Here is a 21,953-nt window from a genome sequence, read left to right as displayed (position 1 = left end):
TTATAATATGGTAAGGGCCAAAAAGTTGGTACAGTGTCAAATTTAGTAATCTTATAAAAACTACACATTAAAATGTATTCTTATTCTCAAGGTAAAAGCAAGCATGATACATTTTAAAAAGTAGGAGAGTACTTATATTCCATTCATTAGGGAAGCCTAATGGCTTAATTACCTCTCTCTGGATCTCTGAACACTAAGGAATACAGGAATTATTCAAAAGAAAAGGAAAAACCGAATATTAGTCTTTGAGATTTCTAAAACAATTTCTTCAGTAATAGCTTCTATAGGATTTTGAATGTAATTTGTTACATATAAAGCAAGTAGGATCCTTCTCAATTTAATAAGTACATGAGAACAAGGACTTTCAGCTACTTAAAAGGGTGAATAGAATTTTTTAAAAATTAATCTATTTAATATTTTAATAAATAATTTATTCACATGGTACAAAAATCAAGTAGTAGAAAACATCTCCTTCCTATTTCTACCTCCATCTGTTCCAGTCCACCATTTGCCCCAGGCAGCTGATTAATGTTATTACTGTCTTGCATAGCCTTGGTTTCTTATCTATTCGCTCCTATCTTCCTCCTTTTATACTATAAATAGCAGCACACTGTTCGGTACATTGTTTTCAATCACTAAATGTATCCTGGTGATTTTTCCATATTGGTAAAATGGAGGGCTTACCAATTATTTTTACAGTTGCATAGTATTCCACAATTTATTTATTGTGTGTGTGTCTGAGTACAGAAATCTGTGTATATATGTATGTGTGTAATTTATTTACCCAGCCAACAATGACCAACATTTAGCTTGTTTCCAATCTTCTGTCATTATAAGCAATATAACACCTTTGTACACGTCATTTCACATGTCTGTACACATTGTTATGCTAAGGAGTTTTATAGGATTTTGATAATTTGTATGCCAATTAGTTTAAATTAGTTTTTATATGCCAATTATGTTAAATTAGTTTTTGTATATTAGTTAGTTTTAAAACTACTCAGTTCTAAAGAATGCTATTACAGATAACTTTCATATTTTAGAATCCCAGGCAATGGCATATTTGAGGATGTTTTCTAGTTTCCTTTAAAAAAAAAAAAAAGTAATAGGAGAAAGCCTCTGTTCCTTCTACTATCGGGGGGAGTGTGTTTCTTTTCTACTCATAAGGAAAATATAATTTAAAAAAAAAATCTTCATTTTCTCTAATAATCTGTAATAATAAGATGCCCTATTTTAGATGATGAAACTACTAAAAATGGGGGAGCTATTCTGTATTCTGGAGTCCCTGGGTGGCGTGCATGGTCGATGCACTTTGGGTGGATGTAAACAGTTAACTCGCTCAGCTGCTAAACCACATGTTGGAAGTCTGGAGTGTACCCAGAAGCCTGGCAATCTACTTCAGAAAAAACAATCACTGAAAACTCTATGAAACACAGTTCTCTAAGACACTTTGGGTTTCACCATGAGTAGGAATCAACACCACATAAGCTGGTTTTGTTCTGTACTCACTACTTAAGTACACCTGGAATCAAATCCCCTTTGGTCAATATCCTTTTCCCCTTGTTTTCCAACATAAGATAGTTACAATCCTCTATCACACTATTATTTTGATATTCATTTAAACTAATGTTCTGGACACAAGGGAGAAGACAACTGATAGCCTTTGTGACAAGATGTTGACTAAAGCCGAGACATATTTGGTAACCTGTTAGGGCTCACATGTGTATGTCTTAAGATGTTGAGAACTTAAAAGATAACAATGATACTTCCAAGTGTGGACTGGGAGCAAAGTTAGCATTAGCAAGTTAGCATCTTTTTATTCCTGATAATACTTCCTGTTTGTTAAAGAATGGAAATTGTTATGGTTGGGAAGGGGTCTCTTCACCCTCTCTACCTGCCAATTGAAAAAAAAAAATGTTTATACTTTTACATTTTTTTAGATTTATTAAGTAACTTTTCCCATGGATAAATATACACGTTTATACTATACTAATGCAATTCTGAGGAGTTTTGGTACCATAGTGGCTAAGGCACTTGACTGCTAACCAGAAGGCTGACGGTTCAAACCCACCAGCCACTCCTCGAAAGGAAAATGGGGCAATCTACTTCTGTAGTGATACTGCCACGGAAACCCAAGGAGGGGTAGTTATGAGTCGGGTCCAACTCGACGGCACATAACAATAACAACAATGTAGTTCTGAGGAGCCCTGGTGGAGCAGTTGTTAGTTATGTGCTTGGCTACTAACCAAAAGCTCAGCAATTCAACTCACCAGCCACACCACAGAACAGAGATATGACAGTCTGCTTCCGTAAAGATTTACAGCCTTCAAAATCCTATGGGGCAGGCCTACAGGATCGCCGTGAGTAGGAAGTGACTCCATAGCAGCAGGTTTTTCAATGTAATTTTACACACAGTAGCTGGGAAGAGGAGTATTTTCTGGGTGGACTATTAAAAAATCCTTAGAATTCAAATTTAACCATGTTACTTGTGTGTTTTAAAGCCTTTCTGAGGCAGCTCAACTCCTCATTATTCCTTTGTACATCCTGTGAGACTTCCTAAAATAAAGTTCCTTACCTCTGGGTTCTACCCCGACAGTGCTCCCTCTTTTACTCAGACCGCACGTAGACTCCTGAACATACCAAGCCTTTTCACCCCTCCATACCTTGGTTCATGCTGATCTTTCTGCCTAGAATCTTGTTCCTTCTACTCCTTTCTTGCCTTATGTAGGCTTAATCATCTTTCAGCATTACACTTAAGGGTTATTTCTGATCTGAAGCCTTCCTTGATCCTTGTACAATACCTATAAAAGGGTCTACTCCCTACTTAGTGCTCTTATTCTGTCAATCTATGTAATTCTATTACAGCATGTATGTTCCTTTGTTATATTTATTTGCTGTGAGTGAAGCAGTTATTTTCCTTCAGATATATACTATTATCTTCCCCATTTAAACATGAAACTAGGGGAGATAGGAAAAGGGTAAGATTGCCTCTTCTTTCAAAGGAACTTATAATTTAATTAAGAATATGGGTTGAATACATTTCAAAACAAGTCTTTTTCTTATATATTTTCCTCATCTTTTATTTATTTACATTTAAAAATAACAATGCAATCATTTTTCTAAAAACTCTAATTTATTAATTTAGGTAATAATTACCCATTCTATGCTTTATCAAGAGCTAATAAAAAAAAACTATCATTGGACCAGTATAAAAGAGGACTAAAACTTAACATGCTTTTAGACATGATAGGTGATTAGTAAATTAATGAGCTAGAGGGTAAGTTGCATGTCTACAAACATGTACTTTCTTAATACATATATAAACAGCATGTCATTTCAGGCCAACTACTACTAGTAATCTAGATCTTAAAGGTAAATCTAATTAATTTATCAACTTCACTGTTCTTTTTTAAGTTTTCATTATGAAAAATGTTAAACCTATACAAAAACAGAGTAGGAAAAACTAACACAAAGAGTAGTATTCTTAACCTTCTCAGCTTTAATAATGATCATTAAATAGCCAATTCTGTTTTAGTTATACTCCTATTCCTCCACAGTCCAGATTATTTTGAAACAAATCCCTGATATTATACCATTTTATATGACACTGTTCACTGTTAATGTCCTCAAGGGTTAAGAGAACAATACAGAGTATTTTGATCACAGTTGATATATTAACCTCTATCACATATACTAGGGAAACCAAGCCACTTAAAAAATGATAGGCACAAAACTGTGACATGTGACATTCAGTCACAGCAGTTTTCCAGAAATGCTATCCTTTTAAGTAAATAACAATTAATTACCTATGCTTAGAATTCCATTAAAGCTATATTAACAAGTAAATAAAAAAATTCCAGCTAACAAAACCTCTGTTCCTTTATCTCTCTTTCTTCTGATAAATAGCAACATATTTAGGCATAGTCTTATTTTTCACACATTTCCAATCATTACATCAGTATTTCACTATTAAAAATTCTGATTCAAAATTCCTGTTCTGAAACAAGCATGAAGAGTATTTTTGATAGAAATAGGAACTTTAGTAACCAAATTATCTTTTAGCCCTAATCATAAAAATGTCTACTAAAATCTTATCTTAGGTGGTAGATAAAACAAACACTAAACACTTGCCAATATTTCATTTAGTACAGAGAAGTGGAAGAAATTCTAGTATGCAGACATGTTGTTGTTGTTATTATGTGCTGTCGAGTCGGACCCAACTCATAGTGACCCCTCCTTGGGTTTCCGAGGTAGTATCACTACGGAAGTAGATTGCCCCATCTCCCTTCCGAGGAGTGGCTGGTGGGTTTGAACCGCCAGCCTTCTGGTTAGCAATTAAGGGCCTTAGCCACTATGCTACCAGACATAGTATATGATATTTCAGAAGAGGAAATGAATGTAAAATAGGTCTAAAACTGGTCGAAAATAGTTATAAACACTTACTTTGTTGCTGCCTAGACTGTATGATGGAGTAAGATCTTGTCGGCTTCCAGATAACTGAAGGAAAAATAGAAAGGGGGATTATTCCATTATGTGTAAAAGCACATAAATCCACAGTCCAGGAAATGCAAGTCTTTGAAAATGGAATGAACAGAATGTTAAAGTTGGATGGTAGCCGAAAGGTTGTCTAGATGAAGGCTATAAACTAGTGGCCTTTGGGACATTGTTAGGCAATTATACATTTTTTAATTAAATAAGTTATTGATAATTTTTAAATGGAGACTTACATAAAATCTAGAAATACAGTTTACACAGAGGCAACAAATGGCTGGAGCTGAATAAAACATACCTCATTTGTTTATTCATTTCTATTGAAAGGATCCTAGTATTGGCTATCCTACCATGTCCTGATCTTAAGATTCCTTCCTTTGTGTATTTGTAGCAAATGTACACTCACAAACTACTTATTTTAAATCATAGGATCCCGAATACTAAATCTCTGATACATCAGCACATTTTAATATGTAATTTTCTAAAGGAATGAGAAGATATTTTACCTTGAATTAAAGTGATATTCTTAATATTTAAGAATGTTCCCAATCTTTCAGTCTGAGATTAGTGATGTTACTCAATAGCTTCACTCAGAGGTCACATGTGCTCTCCAGTCTGATGTACTTCCTGTCACTTGCTATTGTCAAAAAGCATTGCTAAGGGTTAGCTGTTCTTTATTACAATGCTTAAACTGTGGTTTTTCCCGGTATAAAGCTAAGACAAAGGTGTCATATTTCTCATACCCACATCCTTATCAAAAGTAAGGAAAGTAGAGATAAATTCAGAGAACCAGGACCATATTTCTTTGAGAAGAATTATTTCCAAGTTTAATATATATATGAAATAAATCTATGTTTTAAAAAAATAAAACCACAAACTTAAGACACTGTTATAAAACAAACCTCTATTTTACTCATTTATGCTACCTGCCAGGCCTGTAAGCAATTGAGTTTGCAGGCCTAGTCCTAACTTCTCCTCAAATTAAAATGATTAAGTGAAATGCAGAACATTTACATGGCTTGCCCTAGTCACTTGGCTAGTTCAACAAACATTCACTGAGCACCTACAGTCTGTGATAGGCACTAGTGATAAAAGATACGCAAAAGAAGAAAAAAAAAGACACATAAGAAACATTTGAAAGGTACTTAAATAGACATTTTCCTTATAATATTAGTAAGAACACTGACAGAGGCATGCACATGCTACATGGTTAAAGAACAGAGGCAATTATATCAGTTTAGGGAAGAAAATTACTTCAAAGATGAGACTTAAATTGGGAAGAGTTACCCAAGTGAAGAAGCGAGAAAGGAGATCCAAGGCAGAGCAAAGAATTATGATTCTGTGTACTTACTCTGTTGACATTTGGAGAGCTAATACTTCTCCTATTCAACTTCCCTTTTCCTGTTAACTGTTCCTTCACTGCAACTTCCTATGAATCAGATAATATATAGAGGAAAAATGTATATTAGAGACAGACTCCAAAAGCAATACTATATAGCAATACTATAAAGCAGGCTTGATCTACCATTTACGCATACATATTCCTAGTTGTTCAAATAATGACTGTTACTGCACATGAGAGAAGGACCCCATTACAGTCATATTTGATTATTCAAAGTTAATTATATAGGTGATAGTTCACTTAGATCATTTTTTTCTTTATCTTTTGCTATCTACTGTCTGCTTCCTTGAAGCTAGCAGAAGTTAGCTCCAGGATCCAAGAGGAAAATAGTCAGACAATTCATTTTAAGTTTTTATTAGTATCTTTGGGAAAAAGTCTCAATTATGCTAGGTAAAATAAGGTTTAATATTTCTCTATGGATTCTGTTTACCACTGGCATTCCTAGTACCCCCTTCTAGAAATCTGCTCTATGGCTGTTGCAAGTATGTCCAATTAAGCAAAGAAGGGCCCATTTTACCTCATTACTACATGTATCTTCAGCAACATTACTGCCCAATATCAAGGAATTTTTAAAAAATATTCTTTAATTATCAAGAATTAAAGATTTTTTCCATTACTTCAAGGCAACTAGATAACATTTATGGTGCCTTGGAAAAAGTAACTTTCCAAATAAGCTTTTGAATCTTCAAAGATTTAACAGGCAAGAAATTTAATCTAAATTAATGTGCTCCATTAACACAAACACCTCGTAAGTTTAGATGTAACAATACTGCAAATTACAGAAAGCCAAACACAGAATTAGACTAGGTTGGTACTACTACTACTACTACCAACTCTATTGGCAGACCTGGCGAAGACGATCTAAAGTAAGAAGGTTTTCCACAGCCAGCACACTTCTGAGGTATTTTTCAATATAAGCCTCTGAGTCAGCAGAAGCTGTGTTTTCAACGTTAGCTGCCATTCTTGCTAACGCTTCTCGTTCCTCTACTCCTTGAGCATCCTGAACAATGAAAAGTTTAAATTAAGTACTTTACAGCAGAAAAATATTATACAAGCTTTGTGATCTATATAAGAACACACAGAAAGAGTTCAGAAACTAACAAATAAAATGTATTCCAAATATTCCATTTTCAAGTCATCTTTGGAACCCCAATGCATTTTCCCGCAGAAATAGTAGTATAAATGACAGTTAAGTTTCTAGGTTAATTTAAAAGACTAGACATGCGTAGCTGAAACAGCATATTCTCCACAAAAGTGTTTTCTGCTATATTTTCACTGCAAACAAAAGCATTTTCATTGCAAGCAAAAAAAAAAAAAAAAATTACTTGGTAGAAAGGCTTTTGTAAGCTAGCCAGAAATATAATCACCATAAAAAAATGATTCAGGAACATATCTCTTCACTGGAACTCTTGAGGGACAAAAGACAGGGATGAGGAGCTAGGGTGACCAGCCTGATAAGGGTGGAATCCAAACAATCCTGGTAAGAAGTAGATATAGGTATGGAGAACAGGAATGATAATAAAGGCTACATTTCAATCCCAGCTACTAAGCAGCCTACCTACCCTGGATTACATATTCAAAGTATGGCAGCTTCTAAAACTGGTCCCTACCCTCAATTCTGGAGGAGCAATGGCCACAGGCCTGCCCAGAGCAGATCAAGAAGAAAAAATATGTAGGCAATTTCTCATTCACTGTGTTTTCCAGTAGAACCCCTTCCTTTTCCTCTGGCATGGACTGCCCATGCATATAAATGCATATGCATGGGATATTCAGGTCTTTACTAATGTATTTAATTATGTCAAGCAAACTTATTTCATAATAAATTACTCTTCTTGGGGAGAATCATAAATGGAGAGAAGATTGAGATTGTCAAAGAATTCATGTTCCTTGGTTCTACAATCGATGCCAATGGAAGCAGCAGTCAGGATATTAGAAGACATGTAGCATTGGGAAAGTCAACTGCAAAGGAACTGTTTCAAGTGCTGAAGAGCAAGGATGTCTCCTTGAGGACTAAGGTATGCCTGACACAAGCCATGATATTTCCAATCGCCTCATATGCATGTGAGAGCTGGACAATGAATAAGGAAGACCAAAGAAGAGTTGATGATTTTGAGTTGTGGTGCTGGAGAAGAATGCTGAAAGTACCATGGACTGCTAAAAGAACTAACAGATCTGTCCTAGAGGAAGTGCAGCCAGAATGCTCCTTGGAAGCAAGAATGGCCAGACTTCGTCTCACCTATTTTGGTCATGTTGTCAGAAGGGACCATTCCTTGGAGAAGGATGTCATGCTTGGTAGGGTGGAGGGTCGACGAAAGAGGGGGAGGCCTTCAACGAGATGGATTGATACGGTGGCTGTGATGATGGGCTCGAGTATAGCAGGGATTGTGGGGCTGGCGCGGGATCAGGCAGTGTTTTGTTCTGCTGTGCATGGGGTCACTATGAGTCGGAAACGACTCGAAAGCACTTAACAACAACAACAACAACAACTTGGGGAGAATCAGTATGTTAATTACTAGTGAATCTGTTACAATAACATCAAAAACTATAAAATATTTATCCATATTATAATGTATTTTAAGATGTCATCAACTGTAAAACAAAACATTATTTTATATACCAATGAGATTTAAAAAAGAAACTCTGCCAATTAATTTTAATATACCATCAATTTTAAGACACATTCTACCTTCAGAGATATTTTTTAAAATTTAAATGAGCCTTAGAATAGCTAAAAATGAACGAATTTTTAAAATGGTTTAAAGCTCAGGAAACTTGGTCACCTACAGTTAATTCATTTGGGCTCAGTAATAATTCTGAAAAGAAGGAATCATCCTCATTTTATGGATGATGAAAGAAGGTGACCACTAAATTAGTGAAAGAGTCAAGGATAGAACTTAGGTCTCCTGACTCCTGGTAGGAGTATTCTTTTCACTACCTAACACACAATATTTCAGGTGTCAGAGCAGAACAAATAGGCATTATCTTTACTTTATAAGGAGAGAGAGATAAATTGTCTCTTGTTGCTCTCTTACTTATAAACACTTTTTTTTGTTTTTTTGCCATCATGCCCTAATAGCTTCTGCAATGCTATTGTTGTTATGTGCTGTCCAATCAGACCTGACTCACAGAGACCCCTCCTTGGGTTTCCGAGGCAGTATCACTATGGAAGTACATTGCCCAACCTTCCTTCTGAGGAGTGGCTGGTGGGTTTGAACCGACAGCCTTCTGGTTAGCAGTTAAGTGCCTTAGGCACTGTGCTACCAGAGCTCCCAGCTTCTGCAATAGAGAACACAAATGACTTTTGGGGACTTTTTCATGGTGAAATCTAGCTACTTATTAAGGAATCTTTTTATTTTTATTTTTTAAATAAAAAAAAGAAATCAAGTCTAGCCCTTACACTCTAAGTTTTAAGTTTCAATTTTTCTTTCTTTATCAGTAGGATTTGATAAAGTGAAAATAATACCTAGCGATTTAGATGGTTAGCTAATTATACCAGGTAGTTCAATCTTTAACTGAGGTTATATATTTAACTTATATATTTATATTTATATTTAAGATGTTTTCCCCACACTTCCTCCCTTTAAAAACCACACTACGTGAAAAATAAAAACACTTCTATACGGATAAGAAAACTGTAAGTTATAAGACTTAAGATCGGAAACAACTGGAAAAACATACAAAATGTTTAGATACAGAAAAGAACATATAAGAATATTTACAAGAGGGAATGAACAACCAGACTGATCTACTATAGATGCAAGATTTTATAGCTAGTCTAACGCTGAAAATAGGCTTAATTTTTTAAATGTACAGTAGGCTACAAATTAAATATTAAAATAATTCATTTTTATTATATAAAGTCTAACACTTCAAAGATTTGGGAAAAATACTAGTCATTATTTGACATTATTTGTAAGGAAAAGTGTTTTGAAAGACAAGAAATCTAAAACAAAACTTGGGTGATTTACCTTTTACCTTCCAAAAACCTTTCTGCATTAAAAACATACATTTTCTACCTATTGTTCATATGCTCAATTGAGTCAATCAACAAATAGCAGGCTCTCAAATGAAGAGAACAGCACTGTGGTTGGGAGGGAGTGTTCCCCTCCATGTCTCATGGTCTTGTTTGGCGTCTCCCAGGATCGTGCAGTCTCCACCTCTTTACTCACTCTTTCTGATCCTGACTAAAGAAAGAACTGCTCTTTCTCCTTTTCACAGAGTTTCTTCCTTAGGACTCACACTTCTCCTTCACCATGCAAGAAGCAACCTGTCCCTATAAGGGAAGCCTCCATTACCCAGCTAGGCCAATGACTGGGTAGATAAAGAAAGCTCTCTAATCCAAGGAGTAAATATCAAGAAGCACATCTAAGCACATCTTCTCCTCCAACAAGCTTCTATCAGAGGTATTTGAACTCCATTTGTCTGATTCCTCTGAATATCTCTATCAGTTCAGAAAGAGAAATAAAATAAATAAAATAGTAGTAACTACTACTAGTAGTAACTACTGTAGGAGCTCTGGTAGCATAGTGCCTAAGGCACTTGACTGCTCACCAGAAGGCTGGCGGTTCAAACCCACCAGCCACTCCTCGGAAGGAAGATTGGGCAATCCTACTTCCGTAGTGATACTGCCTCGGAAACCCAAGGAGGGGTGGCTATGAGTCGGGGCCGACTCGACAGCAAACAACAACAACAACAACACTGTAGTATTAACAATAATGGCAACTGCAATTATTGTCCAGTATGTGTAGAATAATTCACACACACTGTGTCAAAGAAAAAAAATCCTGTGCAGAAGATATTATTAACCCCATTTGAAAAATGAATGAAAGGAAAACAATATAGGCTCTAAATAACTTACACAAGTTCACATCACTAATAAGGAACAGAAGCAAGATTTCTGCTTGACTTCAAAATGAAGTGCTTACTCTCCATGCCATGCAACCTCCCTTCTTAGGTTATAATATTAGTATCTTATGCCTTTTTCCATTCTTTAACAAAATACTAAAACAGAGCTTTAGAGCTACAAGTACATTTTACTATCAGTGGAGTTAAGATTAGGAGGAAGCTATTCTGAAAATCTACAGCATTTTTCTAAATATATATTTTAATTTAATCAATATATCCTGGGTAGGTGACTTTTCAGGGAGTTAGCTCTTCTTAAGTAAACAATGTATTTTTAGTATAGTCAAATTTCATATGATCCTTCACCTCTGGAATATTAGAAACAATTTCAAAAGTGACTCCACAGCCAGGAATAGAACTTCGATGAGACATCTTTTTCAGAAGACTCTGAGCAAAACCCTAGAGGAAAACAAAATAGAAGATAATAGTTTTCCATCTTGAAAATTATTTTTACATTCACAAATAAGACAATATAAAAGATAATGCATTCATTCTAACCAAAAGAAAACAAAAGCATCTTTCTAATATAAGCAAGAGGAATCCAAATCACCAAATACAGTTTCCCCAACTTATTAGATGCCTGCAATGTATGGCAGACAGGTCCAATACCCAATACATGAAAAGTACAGACTCTTAAATTCTAGAGACTAATACTAGGCATTTATCTCTGCTTAAATGCTAGAGAAATAAGACTGCCAGCTTCTATACAATAAAACGACCTTCTAAGAGACAAGCAAAAGCAACAACTGGTGAGTACTACACTCCCCTCCCTTTTCTTTTGGCAGTAGAATGGACATCTTGTACCATGAATATTGACAAGTTCAGGCATTAAATTCTCGACCAAAGTAGGATCGTTACAAAGAATGATTTAAGAGTGCATGGTCATTGTTTATGCTGACTGTGCTCTTTACACAGTTAAGAATTGAACTGTTGAATTAATGCATAGATGACTCATTTGAAGACGCTACTAAGACTGAATATCCTGTAGAGGTTGAAGAGAGCAGGGATGAGGGCAGAATACAGTTGGTGAATAAAGATAAGGAGAGAATATCATATTGGCATTGAATCTTTTTCCCCATGCAAAATAAAAGTCAAAATATGTGAAAACCCCCAAAAGAAAAATAGAAAAATCAAGTTCTTTCATCTAAGAAATATAGAATTTCACAAATCTACTTAACAATAATCTCTTTCCTATTCAGTGATCTTTAGCTAATTTTTTGTAAGATTTTAGACTCTGAGAATGCAAATATACCATTTATTTTATTCCTTTACTCTCTCAACTTCAGTAATGCAATGCTGAGCTACTAGCAATTGCATTGGCCAAAACACAGCTATAGCTTCTTCAATATAGGTGACTGGAGGAGGTATGAAAGCTATTATTATCTTACTTTTTTGTTTTCTATTTGTATGGAACTACTTGACTGCTAACCAGAAGGCTGGCGGTTCAAACCCACCAGCCACTCCTCGGAAGGAAGGTTGGGCAATCCTACTTCCGTAGTGATACTGCCTCGGAAACCCAAGGAGGGGTCGCTATGAGTCGGGGCCGACTTGACGGCACATAACAACAACAACAACAACAGGGAGGCTGAATTGGATGTATTAGGATGAGAAGAAAGTCCTTGTTCTTGCTATAGAGAAGCAATTTTTAGGAATGAAAATCTGAAATTGGGAGGGATGACAGTGTGCCTGAAAATACTTCCAAATCATCTCAAATAGGGAGATTTTGACAATTCCCTTCCCCCTACAATTGAAAAAAAAAGAAGAAGGAGGAGGTAAAACTTGGTGACTCCACAATGTAACTTTTTGCTAATGATTCTGTAGGAATGACAGTTTTGCCAGATAGGTCCCAGTGCCTAGCAGCCAGGATCTTTAATTTTAAAATGGAAAAGAACTCTTAAAATGCTCCTCACAAGCTGCATGTCTTATCCAATTCTCTGCAGACTTATGAGAAAGGGGAGACAGAGAGAGTGAATGGGTGACATACCATATCCATCTATAGCTAACCTTATGACCTGCATTTTATTGATGTTGGATTGCCAAGTTAAAGAGCTGCAATTTTAACAGCATTAATGCCAGTTTTCATTTCAAAGATTGATATCAGTGTGACATTTAGAACTAAAGATTAATTTTCAGGGATGGAGATTACATCTAGGAGTCTGTCAGCCATGACTGTGCTCTTTTAAATGAAAAGATGTATTTTCATCCAAGGCTTCGAACCAGTTCTTCCCAGTTCAATTATGGCCAGCAAAGCAAAACTGGAATGGATCCAAATTTTTAAAATTTGTGTGTATCAGAATGATAATTGGAAGGGGAAAAATTACGGGTTGATGCCCTGCTAGAAACTTAATCTCCCTTCTGGAAAACAAGGGCAGTATGCATGTTGCATAAGGAGCTTTGGTGGTATAGTGTGTAAGGCACTTGGCTGCTGACCAGAAGGCCATAGGTCCAAACCCACCATCTGCTCTGTGGCACAAATATGAGGTAATCTACTTACATAAGATTTACAGCCTTGGAAACCCAATGGGGATGGCTACAAGTTGGAATCAACTCAGTGGCAGTAGGTTTGGGTTTTTGTTTTTTTTTTTTAAAAAAAAAAAAGAAGTTTGTGCTATAGCAACCAAATCTCTTTATCAGCAGAGTTGGAAACAATGCTGTCTGGCTCAAATATGGTGGCTGATCACGTTGCTTTGAATGTGTGTTGCTCTCTACACTCCTGACAATGATCTAGTCTCCTGCATCAGGTTCCTAAAAGGGCTCACAATGCCTCTTCTAAGTAAACTGCTGGCTCAAATGCTACCCTTCTCTATGAAACCTTCCCTGACTTCCTCTGCCTGAATTCATCATTCTCTCACCTGTATCTCACTGTTCTTTGTATACTCTTACATTACAGCACTTACCACATATAGAGTAGTTGTCTATTTATATATCTACATATGCAAATAGACTATGGCTTTGTAAGGACAAGAACTAGCTCTTATTCATCTTTTTATCCTGAACTCACTTATAGAGTTCATTCTCCAAATATAAGAATCAAAGAATTAGCAGAGATGCCTGAAAGGAAATGATGAAAAGCAGAGGGTAAGAAATACAATGCTAATGGACAAACAGCTGATCTGCCAGTGAATCTTCCTATCTGGTAGGACCCAGATCAAAAGACAAAAACTGAACTTTTCCTTGACAAGGCTCTCTGGCACCCAAAAGAATAATTTGTGATATTTGCCATAAGAGAGACTCAGTATATCAATTTTATACTGTTTAGAAGTAAGCCAGGATAACATGTTAAGGGACTGAAACACATGCGGTCACAGGACTATAACAATCACCTTAAAAAGAAAAGTTTCAATGCTTCACAGACCATATTTGGACAATCATTCTGAAGCCCTACCATCACGTTGGATCTGTGATTAAAGTCTTTTCTTCAACTAAGACTAATAACTCACCTGCCGACCATGAACATTGACACAAATTCGTTTGCGTAACACCAACTGCATGTCAGCTGGATGGCTAAGCTGGACTGTCACTCTCACAATGAGAAACACTCGCTCATCTGAAGGTGTGCCTTTACTGAGCTGAGGGCAATTATGTACCACAGAGTCCCAGGAGGCTTCTGCTTTTACCTGCAGAAAAGGCAGAAAGAACATACATTTCCCTCTTCAATTATAAACAAAAACCCTCTCAATGAAACCATCTCACCTTGAGCTGAGGTGGCATATGCCAGTCACAAGCAAGTTCTACTATGAGAATTGCCCTCAAAAGACTGTAATGTGGGCCCCAATTACTTTACTCTGGGAAGTATAGTGCATAATGTTTCTATCTTGCTTGCTTTTAAATTTTTTTCTTTTTGAAAACTTTTCAAACATAGAGTTGCAAATTTAGTACAATGAACTCCTGTACACTTTTCTTCTACAGCTAACAACTATAAACATTTTACCACACTTGCTTCTCTTCATATTACATATACACAAACATACACACTCACACTTATTATTATTGCTGAACCACATTAGAGTAAAGTGCAAGCATATTACTCTTCATTCCCAAATAGTGAAGTAAGTACTTTCTAAGAGCAAAAGCACCCTCTTACTTAACCATAGAACAATTATCATCACAGGAAATTTAACAATGATACAACTCTGTTATGTAATATACAGTCCATATTCATATTTTTCCTACTGTCCCAAAACACTATCACAAATTACCATTAGTTGCCATTTCTTTTAGTCCACTATAACCTGGAATAGTTCCTCAGTCTTTGTCACTTCTGAAAGGGTACAACCCTATTGTTTCATGGACTGTTTCTCAATTGGGTTTGTCTTTTTGTCTCCTCATTTTAGACTCAAATTTTGCCCTTTAGTCAGGAATACCACTAAGTGATGACGTCTCCTCAGTGCATCACATCAGCTTTCTTTCCTCAAAATTTTGAATATAAATGCTTCAAATATACTTAAAACTAGAGAATACATCCTCCATTGTATACACATCACCCATATTCAATCATTATCAAGATTTTGCCATATTTGTTTCATCTACTCTTTTTTTCCCTTTTAAGCATTCTTTATTGAAAAATTTCAAAGCAAATCCCAAAGATGTCATTTTATCTCCATGGACTTCACCAGCATTTACTTCTGCTTCTTACTCGTTAAGGAACAGAATAAAGCACTTTATCTAGGAAGTGGACCAATGCCGATATGAACTATGAATACTAACACAAATTCCTTTCCAAGAGAGTAACTAAAAAGTTAAAGGGTGTAATCTGATATTCAAGTTCCATTCTTTCTGGAAGTCACAGTGAAAGGTTTTCATTTATACATTTTTGAGAAATGTAAGCACTGAAACTATTACCATGCTCAAGGAAAGGTTAACGAAACTGCTTTTTATCTAAATTCTTTCTTTACCTCTCCATCATGTTGTTTTACAATTTGCAGTTCAAAGAATTCTTCTTCTTCTTCCCCAGCGAGGGTAGCATCCCATCCACCAGCTTCTGGGTCATCAAGATTATCCTGAGAGCTGAAATCATCAGCTAAAAGCAAAAAGCTCCATTAAATACTGAGATCATTCTAAAAGATAACCTCTATCAGCTAAATTTCCATGTGATTATTAAAATTCTTCTGCTTTAAATTTCATTTGCTTTTTGTTCTGAAATCTTATGTAACACTAACGATGACCATTAAAGAGCTCACAAATCTTAAAGACAAAAAGTGCCTCAAGAAATTATCTTACCCAATCTATTGACTTATTTTACATGGAAGGCAACTGAAGCCAAGACACCCAAGAGGGTACCCAAAGTCACAGCTCATAAATGTGAATGACAGGATTAGAACCCAAATTTCCCTATCTTTTAGTGTACTGCTCTTTGTTGTTCCATTTTAAAAGTATGAGAAGAAATGAAAGTAAGGGAGAATGATTTCTGTTACCTGACAGTTAAGTATAAGAAAAGGATTGATCAGCTGGATGGAAAAATGAGCTAGAAACCAAAAGGTTGCCCCATGGCACTCTATTTATTCAACTCGAAGCTTATCTCCCAACTCCCTAACCATCTTAAGCTTGTGAATAGGCATACATAGTACCTCTTCTAGTATGTAGGTTTGTGAGGACCAAGAATGTTCATAATGCTGAACAAGGTTCTGATCCTATCTTTGAATCAGGAGCTTAATTTAAGTTTATTCTTCTCCATTTTCTTATTCACCTTCCCCTCCCCAACCTCAATCATCTCAGAATCATAACATAAGAATAGGCCGAAGTAAACTTCTATCTCCCAGGCTCCAGAGAACAAGGTAGGATAGAACCTTGTGGCAGTAAAATTTTAAAAAGTACCCACCCCATCAGGTAGACAGATGGTAGAAGTAGCTAAGTATCATTCTCTATGTGTATAAAAATCTTCCATATGTACGAAGAAGCTAAATGGCACAAGATGCTATACACCTCAGTTATTACAACTCATTTTTAGCATGATAGGAAAAAAAACATTTTAGTACAGTTAAAGGAAAACAAGGACATCCAATCTTGTCTATTTAGGATAACTTTAATACACAGTCCATCTTTAGATGTCTTAGGAGTTTAACTGCTGAGTTTTTACTTATTTTTACCTCTTAATCTACCTTTTCATTTTTACTTTCAACCCTCCAGGGACCTAGAACCAAAACTCTTCACATAGGGTAAAAAATTAATAAAAATGACAGTTGTTTGAAAACAAACAATGTAGGCATGAATGTCTTAAGAACTCATAAAAATTGAGAAATTTATTAGATAACGCTAAGAAAACATCAGAGGAAGAAAAAAAAAACTATGTAGGAATCACTAGTTTTTGGTCCTTTCTACAGAAGTCTTTCTCTAAGTATTCAAGAAGAGAATACATTAAGTATAGAAAAACATTACTATCATCTTAAATTGATGGGAGAACCAAGCATACATATAGCACTGTCACTGTAGCAATGAAATGTGAGAAGGCATCATGGTGGAACATGCCTATCACTGTTATAAAAATATTATTCTTATAAAAAAAGTTCATTCTTTGTCAAGCATGAGAGTACTGAGGCACATATAAAGCTGACTCTAATTTTAGATTACAGAATTACCTAACTATAAACTTTGTTAGAATTTATATGTTATTTGGACACTAATTTGTCAGAAGAGGTTAAGTCTTCAGAAAACACCTCGTAACTCACCATTTAAGTCAAGGAATATAACAGGAATGTGTGTTTCCATCCCAGGTACTGGAGTCCTAAAAACATAAAGAACAAATGGCATATCCAATAAAGTAGACTTTCTCAGCAGCATGTACGTCAAGATACAGCCCTAATACACATTCAGGGCTATTATGTACAGGTCAAGTCAATAATAATGACAGTTATTGGTTTTACTAAAATTTAACACCAGAGATTCAACTAAAACTTAACTGTGTCCTTTTACCACTGTTTTTATGTATAATCATCAGTCTCTGATACTAAAACTTATTATAAGACACCTGTTCATAAGTGAAATCCCCTTGTTTAAACTTATTTTCTTACAAAATAATATACTTGAGGGTTCCACGTAGCTTAATTTACTATTTTTAACATCTATAAAGTGGCATAGAACATTTGCTGACAGTACAGTTTAAGTCAGCACAAAATCCAAGAACTCTGGAAGATAAATTTTGTTGTGATAGAACAGTCTTTTAAGGGATTGACCCTAAGAAATTAACATATTAACTTTCTTTTTAATGTAAGTGTAGTGGTACTAAATATTGATTTAGATTCCCAAAAATCTTAATTACTTTGGCCGATAACAATATTATTCAATAAATGCAGTTTTAGGCCACAGTTATTCATGAAAATAATTTAACAGTTCCTCTAATTCAAATAACTTTTTCTTCATATGCTATTATGAATCTCCCATGAATTAAAGCACAGGCAAAATTCATACTAAAATCTGGCAATTATTTAGAATTTCAAAAGATCTACTCTAGTATTCTTACCATTCTGCTGGAGCCCCTGGAATCCCACTGCCAGCAGAGGGGACCATTACCGCGTTCCTTTCCTCGGTTAGAGTCAACCTCATCTCTAGAAGTTGAGCTTCACGGTCAGCATCATCCTCTGTTTTATCTAGAACATAAGGAATGGGAATGAAGTAAAGAGATCTCATTTGTCCTTCATGCTTTCATCCTCAGTAAAAGATGTATTTCAGGTTTTGGTAGATGAGGGCTTTCTGGAAACTTAAAACTTCTCTATTACCAATAACTGGTTATCTGTAGGAAAAAATTTCCAGCTAACTTAAAACTAGAGAGATTAGGTGTACTCTTTCCAAAAGGTCATCTTCAACCCATGGAAAGCCTGAAGTGGAATTATAAAACAATTATTTGCTCGAGAATCAAAGGACTCGAATGCTTTACTTAAGAAATATTACCACATTTCTTAAAATATTTGAGGAACAATGTTGTTTTTTCTCTTTCATTGGGGTAAGTGGTTACATAGGAATATCATAATAAATGGGTAAATAAATGTTCTTTAGAAAGAATATGACACAAACAAAAGAGTAAACATTTATATGCACTCACCAATCCCATTATTCACGTGTTCATCTGGCTCTTAATTTATGTGGCTACAATAAATCTGAGGACTAATTATCTACTAATTTGAAGTGGAGGAAAATATTCAATTTGCTTTTCCTACCATGTTTGCTGACAAGCTTCTGTAACTGTTGATCTAAGTACTCCTGACGTTTTGTTAATGCATTCAGCCATTTTCTACGTAGTCTCTCTAAATCTCTGTCCTAGAAGAAAAAAAAGGTAAATCATACTAAATAGAATGCCATGACAATACATCTAAAACTAATGCTGTATCCTACTCTAACATGCTTCAAAAATGTAAAGTATTATATAGTAATTTCTTCATTACCACCACCACTTGACTCCAACCATAAGTCAGAATAAAAACTCTCAGAATTTAAACCATTATTTTCTAGAGTAAAGACTGTTTCTAAAAGAACATTTTCTGGTACCCAGAACCAGTTTTAATTCTAATGGGCCCAATTACTGGCAACTAAGATCTTTTAAGAGGTCTCTTTGCTGGATAAAAATCACAAATAGTACACAATAATCTTCTAATTTATATCCCTTAGCACTACAATCAGGAGCTCTGGTAGCATAGTGCCTAAGGCACTTGACTGCTAACCAGAAGACTGGTGGTTCAAACCCACCAGCCACTCCTCAGAAGGAAGGTTGGACAATCTACTTCCATAGTGATACTGCCTTGGCAACCCAAGGAGGGGTCACTATGAGTCAGGGCCGACATAACAACAACAACAGCACTATCATCAGCATTCTTCAAATGTTTTACCTTCAACATGTTTCACTACTCTCTTTGAATGTCATGTAAATACTTCTTTTTTTTTCAGGGTGTGTGTGTGTGTGTTATTGACAGACCAACAACTCTACCAGTCAACACCTGAACGCATGCCAGTCTTACCTCATTTCCTTTCTTAATAGAGTTACAAGACTGGGTAGGTCAGTGGAATGCTGCAGATACAGTATGTCTGGATTTCACTAAGGTACTTGACCAAAATAATTTATGACACTCTCATGGACAAGATGGAGAAAAGTACAATGGATACACTTACATGAAATCATAGATGACTGAAATATCACATCCAAAGAACAGTAATTAATGGAGTAATGTCAGGTTAAAATGAAGCCTCTACTGTTGTGCCATAAGACTCTGTGTTTAAGCCTATCTGATACAATATTTTTATTAGTGACTTATAGGAAGGCAGACATTTTTATCAAATTAGAATGAGAGAAAACCAGGACAGTGACTACACTGGATGACATAATCAGGATTCAGAGAGCTCTCACACAGTCCTAAAGGATGAGCCAAAACTAACAAGATAAAATGTATCACCCATAAACAAAATCCTACAGGAGATCAGGAAAACCAAAAAACATGCATATGGCTTCTGATGTGGAAAAAGGAGATGAGCTGTAAAGTGTAGAAAATACTTAGGGGGTTTGGCTTGACTAAAGCACAGTATAAACCAAGGATATTAGAAAAAAGGAGTGGTAACTCCACTCAAGGAGAGAAAAAGTACAAGGATGAGGCTGTGGATCTTTGGGGAACCTGAGAGAGCTACATTTGGAAAAAGATAACAGTCACAAATCACTTATTTGGGATAGACACACTAAACTTCTACAACGAATAGGTTGTACTTTATTGTCTATGAACCATATTGATAGTTCTCCACTGTTTTAAGAAAAAGCAATTATTTGGATCAAATTTAATTGCACATTATTAACAGCATAGTTACATCCAAAAATGTTTAATTTGTATTCTAATCAATCTTATTTGATGAACTTAGCAGGTGCTAAATTACCTGGTAGCTGTCCATGTCTTCTTCTTCCTCCTGAAAGAAAAATATATATTATGTAGAACCAAAATGATTTTTTGAATCCAAGAATTAGGCTACATTAAACAATCTGAACAGTTTCTATATTTTGTTTTCTAATTTGATTAATATGCAATTTCATTTCCCACCTACCCTCACCTTTGGTTTTATAGTTTTCAGGGACTTGGAGTAAAGCCTTGAGCTTCTCATAGGAAAGCAAAGTATATTCACTTGACCTTTTCTGGAACCAGGACAATACTTTCCCTGCTGGGTTTATACTCCCACTCACCAGGGGAAATCAAACACCTGCTGGCAAATAGTCTTTATGAGCCAGTAGGGGGTTTTTGGTGAGGGGTGGAGCGAAGTTGAGGAGGTTAATCACTGTTAGCTCCTAGGCACTGTTTATAGAGGCTGAAATGTTTTAACCCTCAGCTTGCAATGGACCAGAGCAAAGGTCAACCATGTGCCACACCAGGGACTTAGTGCAAATACACAAGTACATACACACACACACAAAGATATTAAAAGAAAATGAAAAGATATATACTGAAATAATTATTCATGGAAGGCAGTTTTCTGACAAATTCCAAAAGACTCTCCCGGTTCTAGCTTTCAATAAGAGCACAATAAGCAAAGAAACTTACATGGAAAGTCTCATGAGTTTTAGGAGATCTGAGTGGTCTAACTTTTATACATCCAATGCCAACTGACAATATACATTCTTCCATTAGTGGTAAAGTGCCAGATTCCTGCACAGACTTCACTTCAACTTGAATTCGCCTGGACTGACCCTGTAATGAAGGTAATTTTACATTTCTTAAAATTAGATTCTCACAAAAATTTGGTTTACAGTGACCCCTACTGGCTGATGTGAAAACATTTCTTACCGTATCTTAACATTTCAAGCACTAAAATACAAAATTATAAATTAATCAGAAAAAATCATTTACCTTTTAAGAAAGTTAATCAGGACACAGAAAAAAATATATGGTTTATATAGTTTTAAATAAAAATATTAAAAGAAAAGAATTCTAATGAAGGAAATACAAAAAGTTGGCCAACCAACTCACTGAATATCAAATACATATTAAAATAATAATGATAAACTTCTACTTGCATTTATTAAACTACCAATTTTTTTTTGAGGCAATTTCTATACTGCCAAAATTCAGGAAACAGACACTTTCAGACATTGTTGGTGGGAATATAAATTGGTACAACCTATCTGCAGGGCAATTTGTCTTAAAAAATATAAATATCTTTTGACTCATCAATTCATCTTCTAGGAATCTGTTCTAAA

At 35.5% G+C, this 21,953-nt stretch overlaps 1 protein-coding gene across 1 annotated transcript in view; it reads right to left on the bottom strand.

Annotated features, from left to right (window-relative positions):
• Nucleotides 1-21,953, bottom strand: part of KIF13B (kinesin family member 13B) — a 351,480-nt gene that overhangs the window by 108,992 nt on the left and 220,535 nt on the right. The window contains exons 25-35 of the mRNA XM_007938771.1: nt 21,298-21,444; nt 20,642-20,671; nt 18,946-19,045; nt 18,252-18,378; nt 17,461-17,516; nt 15,691-15,815; nt 14,236-14,412; nt 11,102-11,194; nt 6,741-6,893; nt 5,843-5,920; nt 4,444-4,497 (exon numbers count right to left, since the gene is read on the bottom strand). Of these exons, the coding sequence (XP_007936962.1) occupies nt 4,444-4,497; nt 5,843-5,920; nt 6,741-6,893; nt 11,102-11,194; nt 14,236-14,412; nt 15,691-15,815; nt 17,461-17,516; nt 18,252-18,378; nt 18,946-19,045; nt 20,642-20,671; nt 21,298-21,444 (1,140 nt within the window). The remainder of the gene's footprint in view (nt 1-4,443; nt 4,498-5,842; nt 5,921-6,740; nt 6,894-11,101; nt 11,195-14,235; nt 14,413-15,690; nt 15,816-17,460; nt 17,517-18,251; nt 18,379-18,945; nt 19,046-20,641; nt 20,672-21,297; nt 21,445-21,953) is intronic.

This window comes from Orycteropus afer, unplaced genomic scaffold (assembly GCF_000298275.1).
Source record: "Orycteropus afer afer isolate SDZICR_OR568_19922 unplaced genomic scaffold, OryAfe1.0 scaffold00053, whole genome shotgun sequence".
NCBI lineage: Eukaryota > Metazoa > Chordata > Mammalia > Tubulidentata > Orycteropodidae > Orycteropus > Orycteropus afer.
Note: the sequence above shows the minus strand (reverse complement) of the source record. Positions and strands in the feature narration are given on the sequence as shown.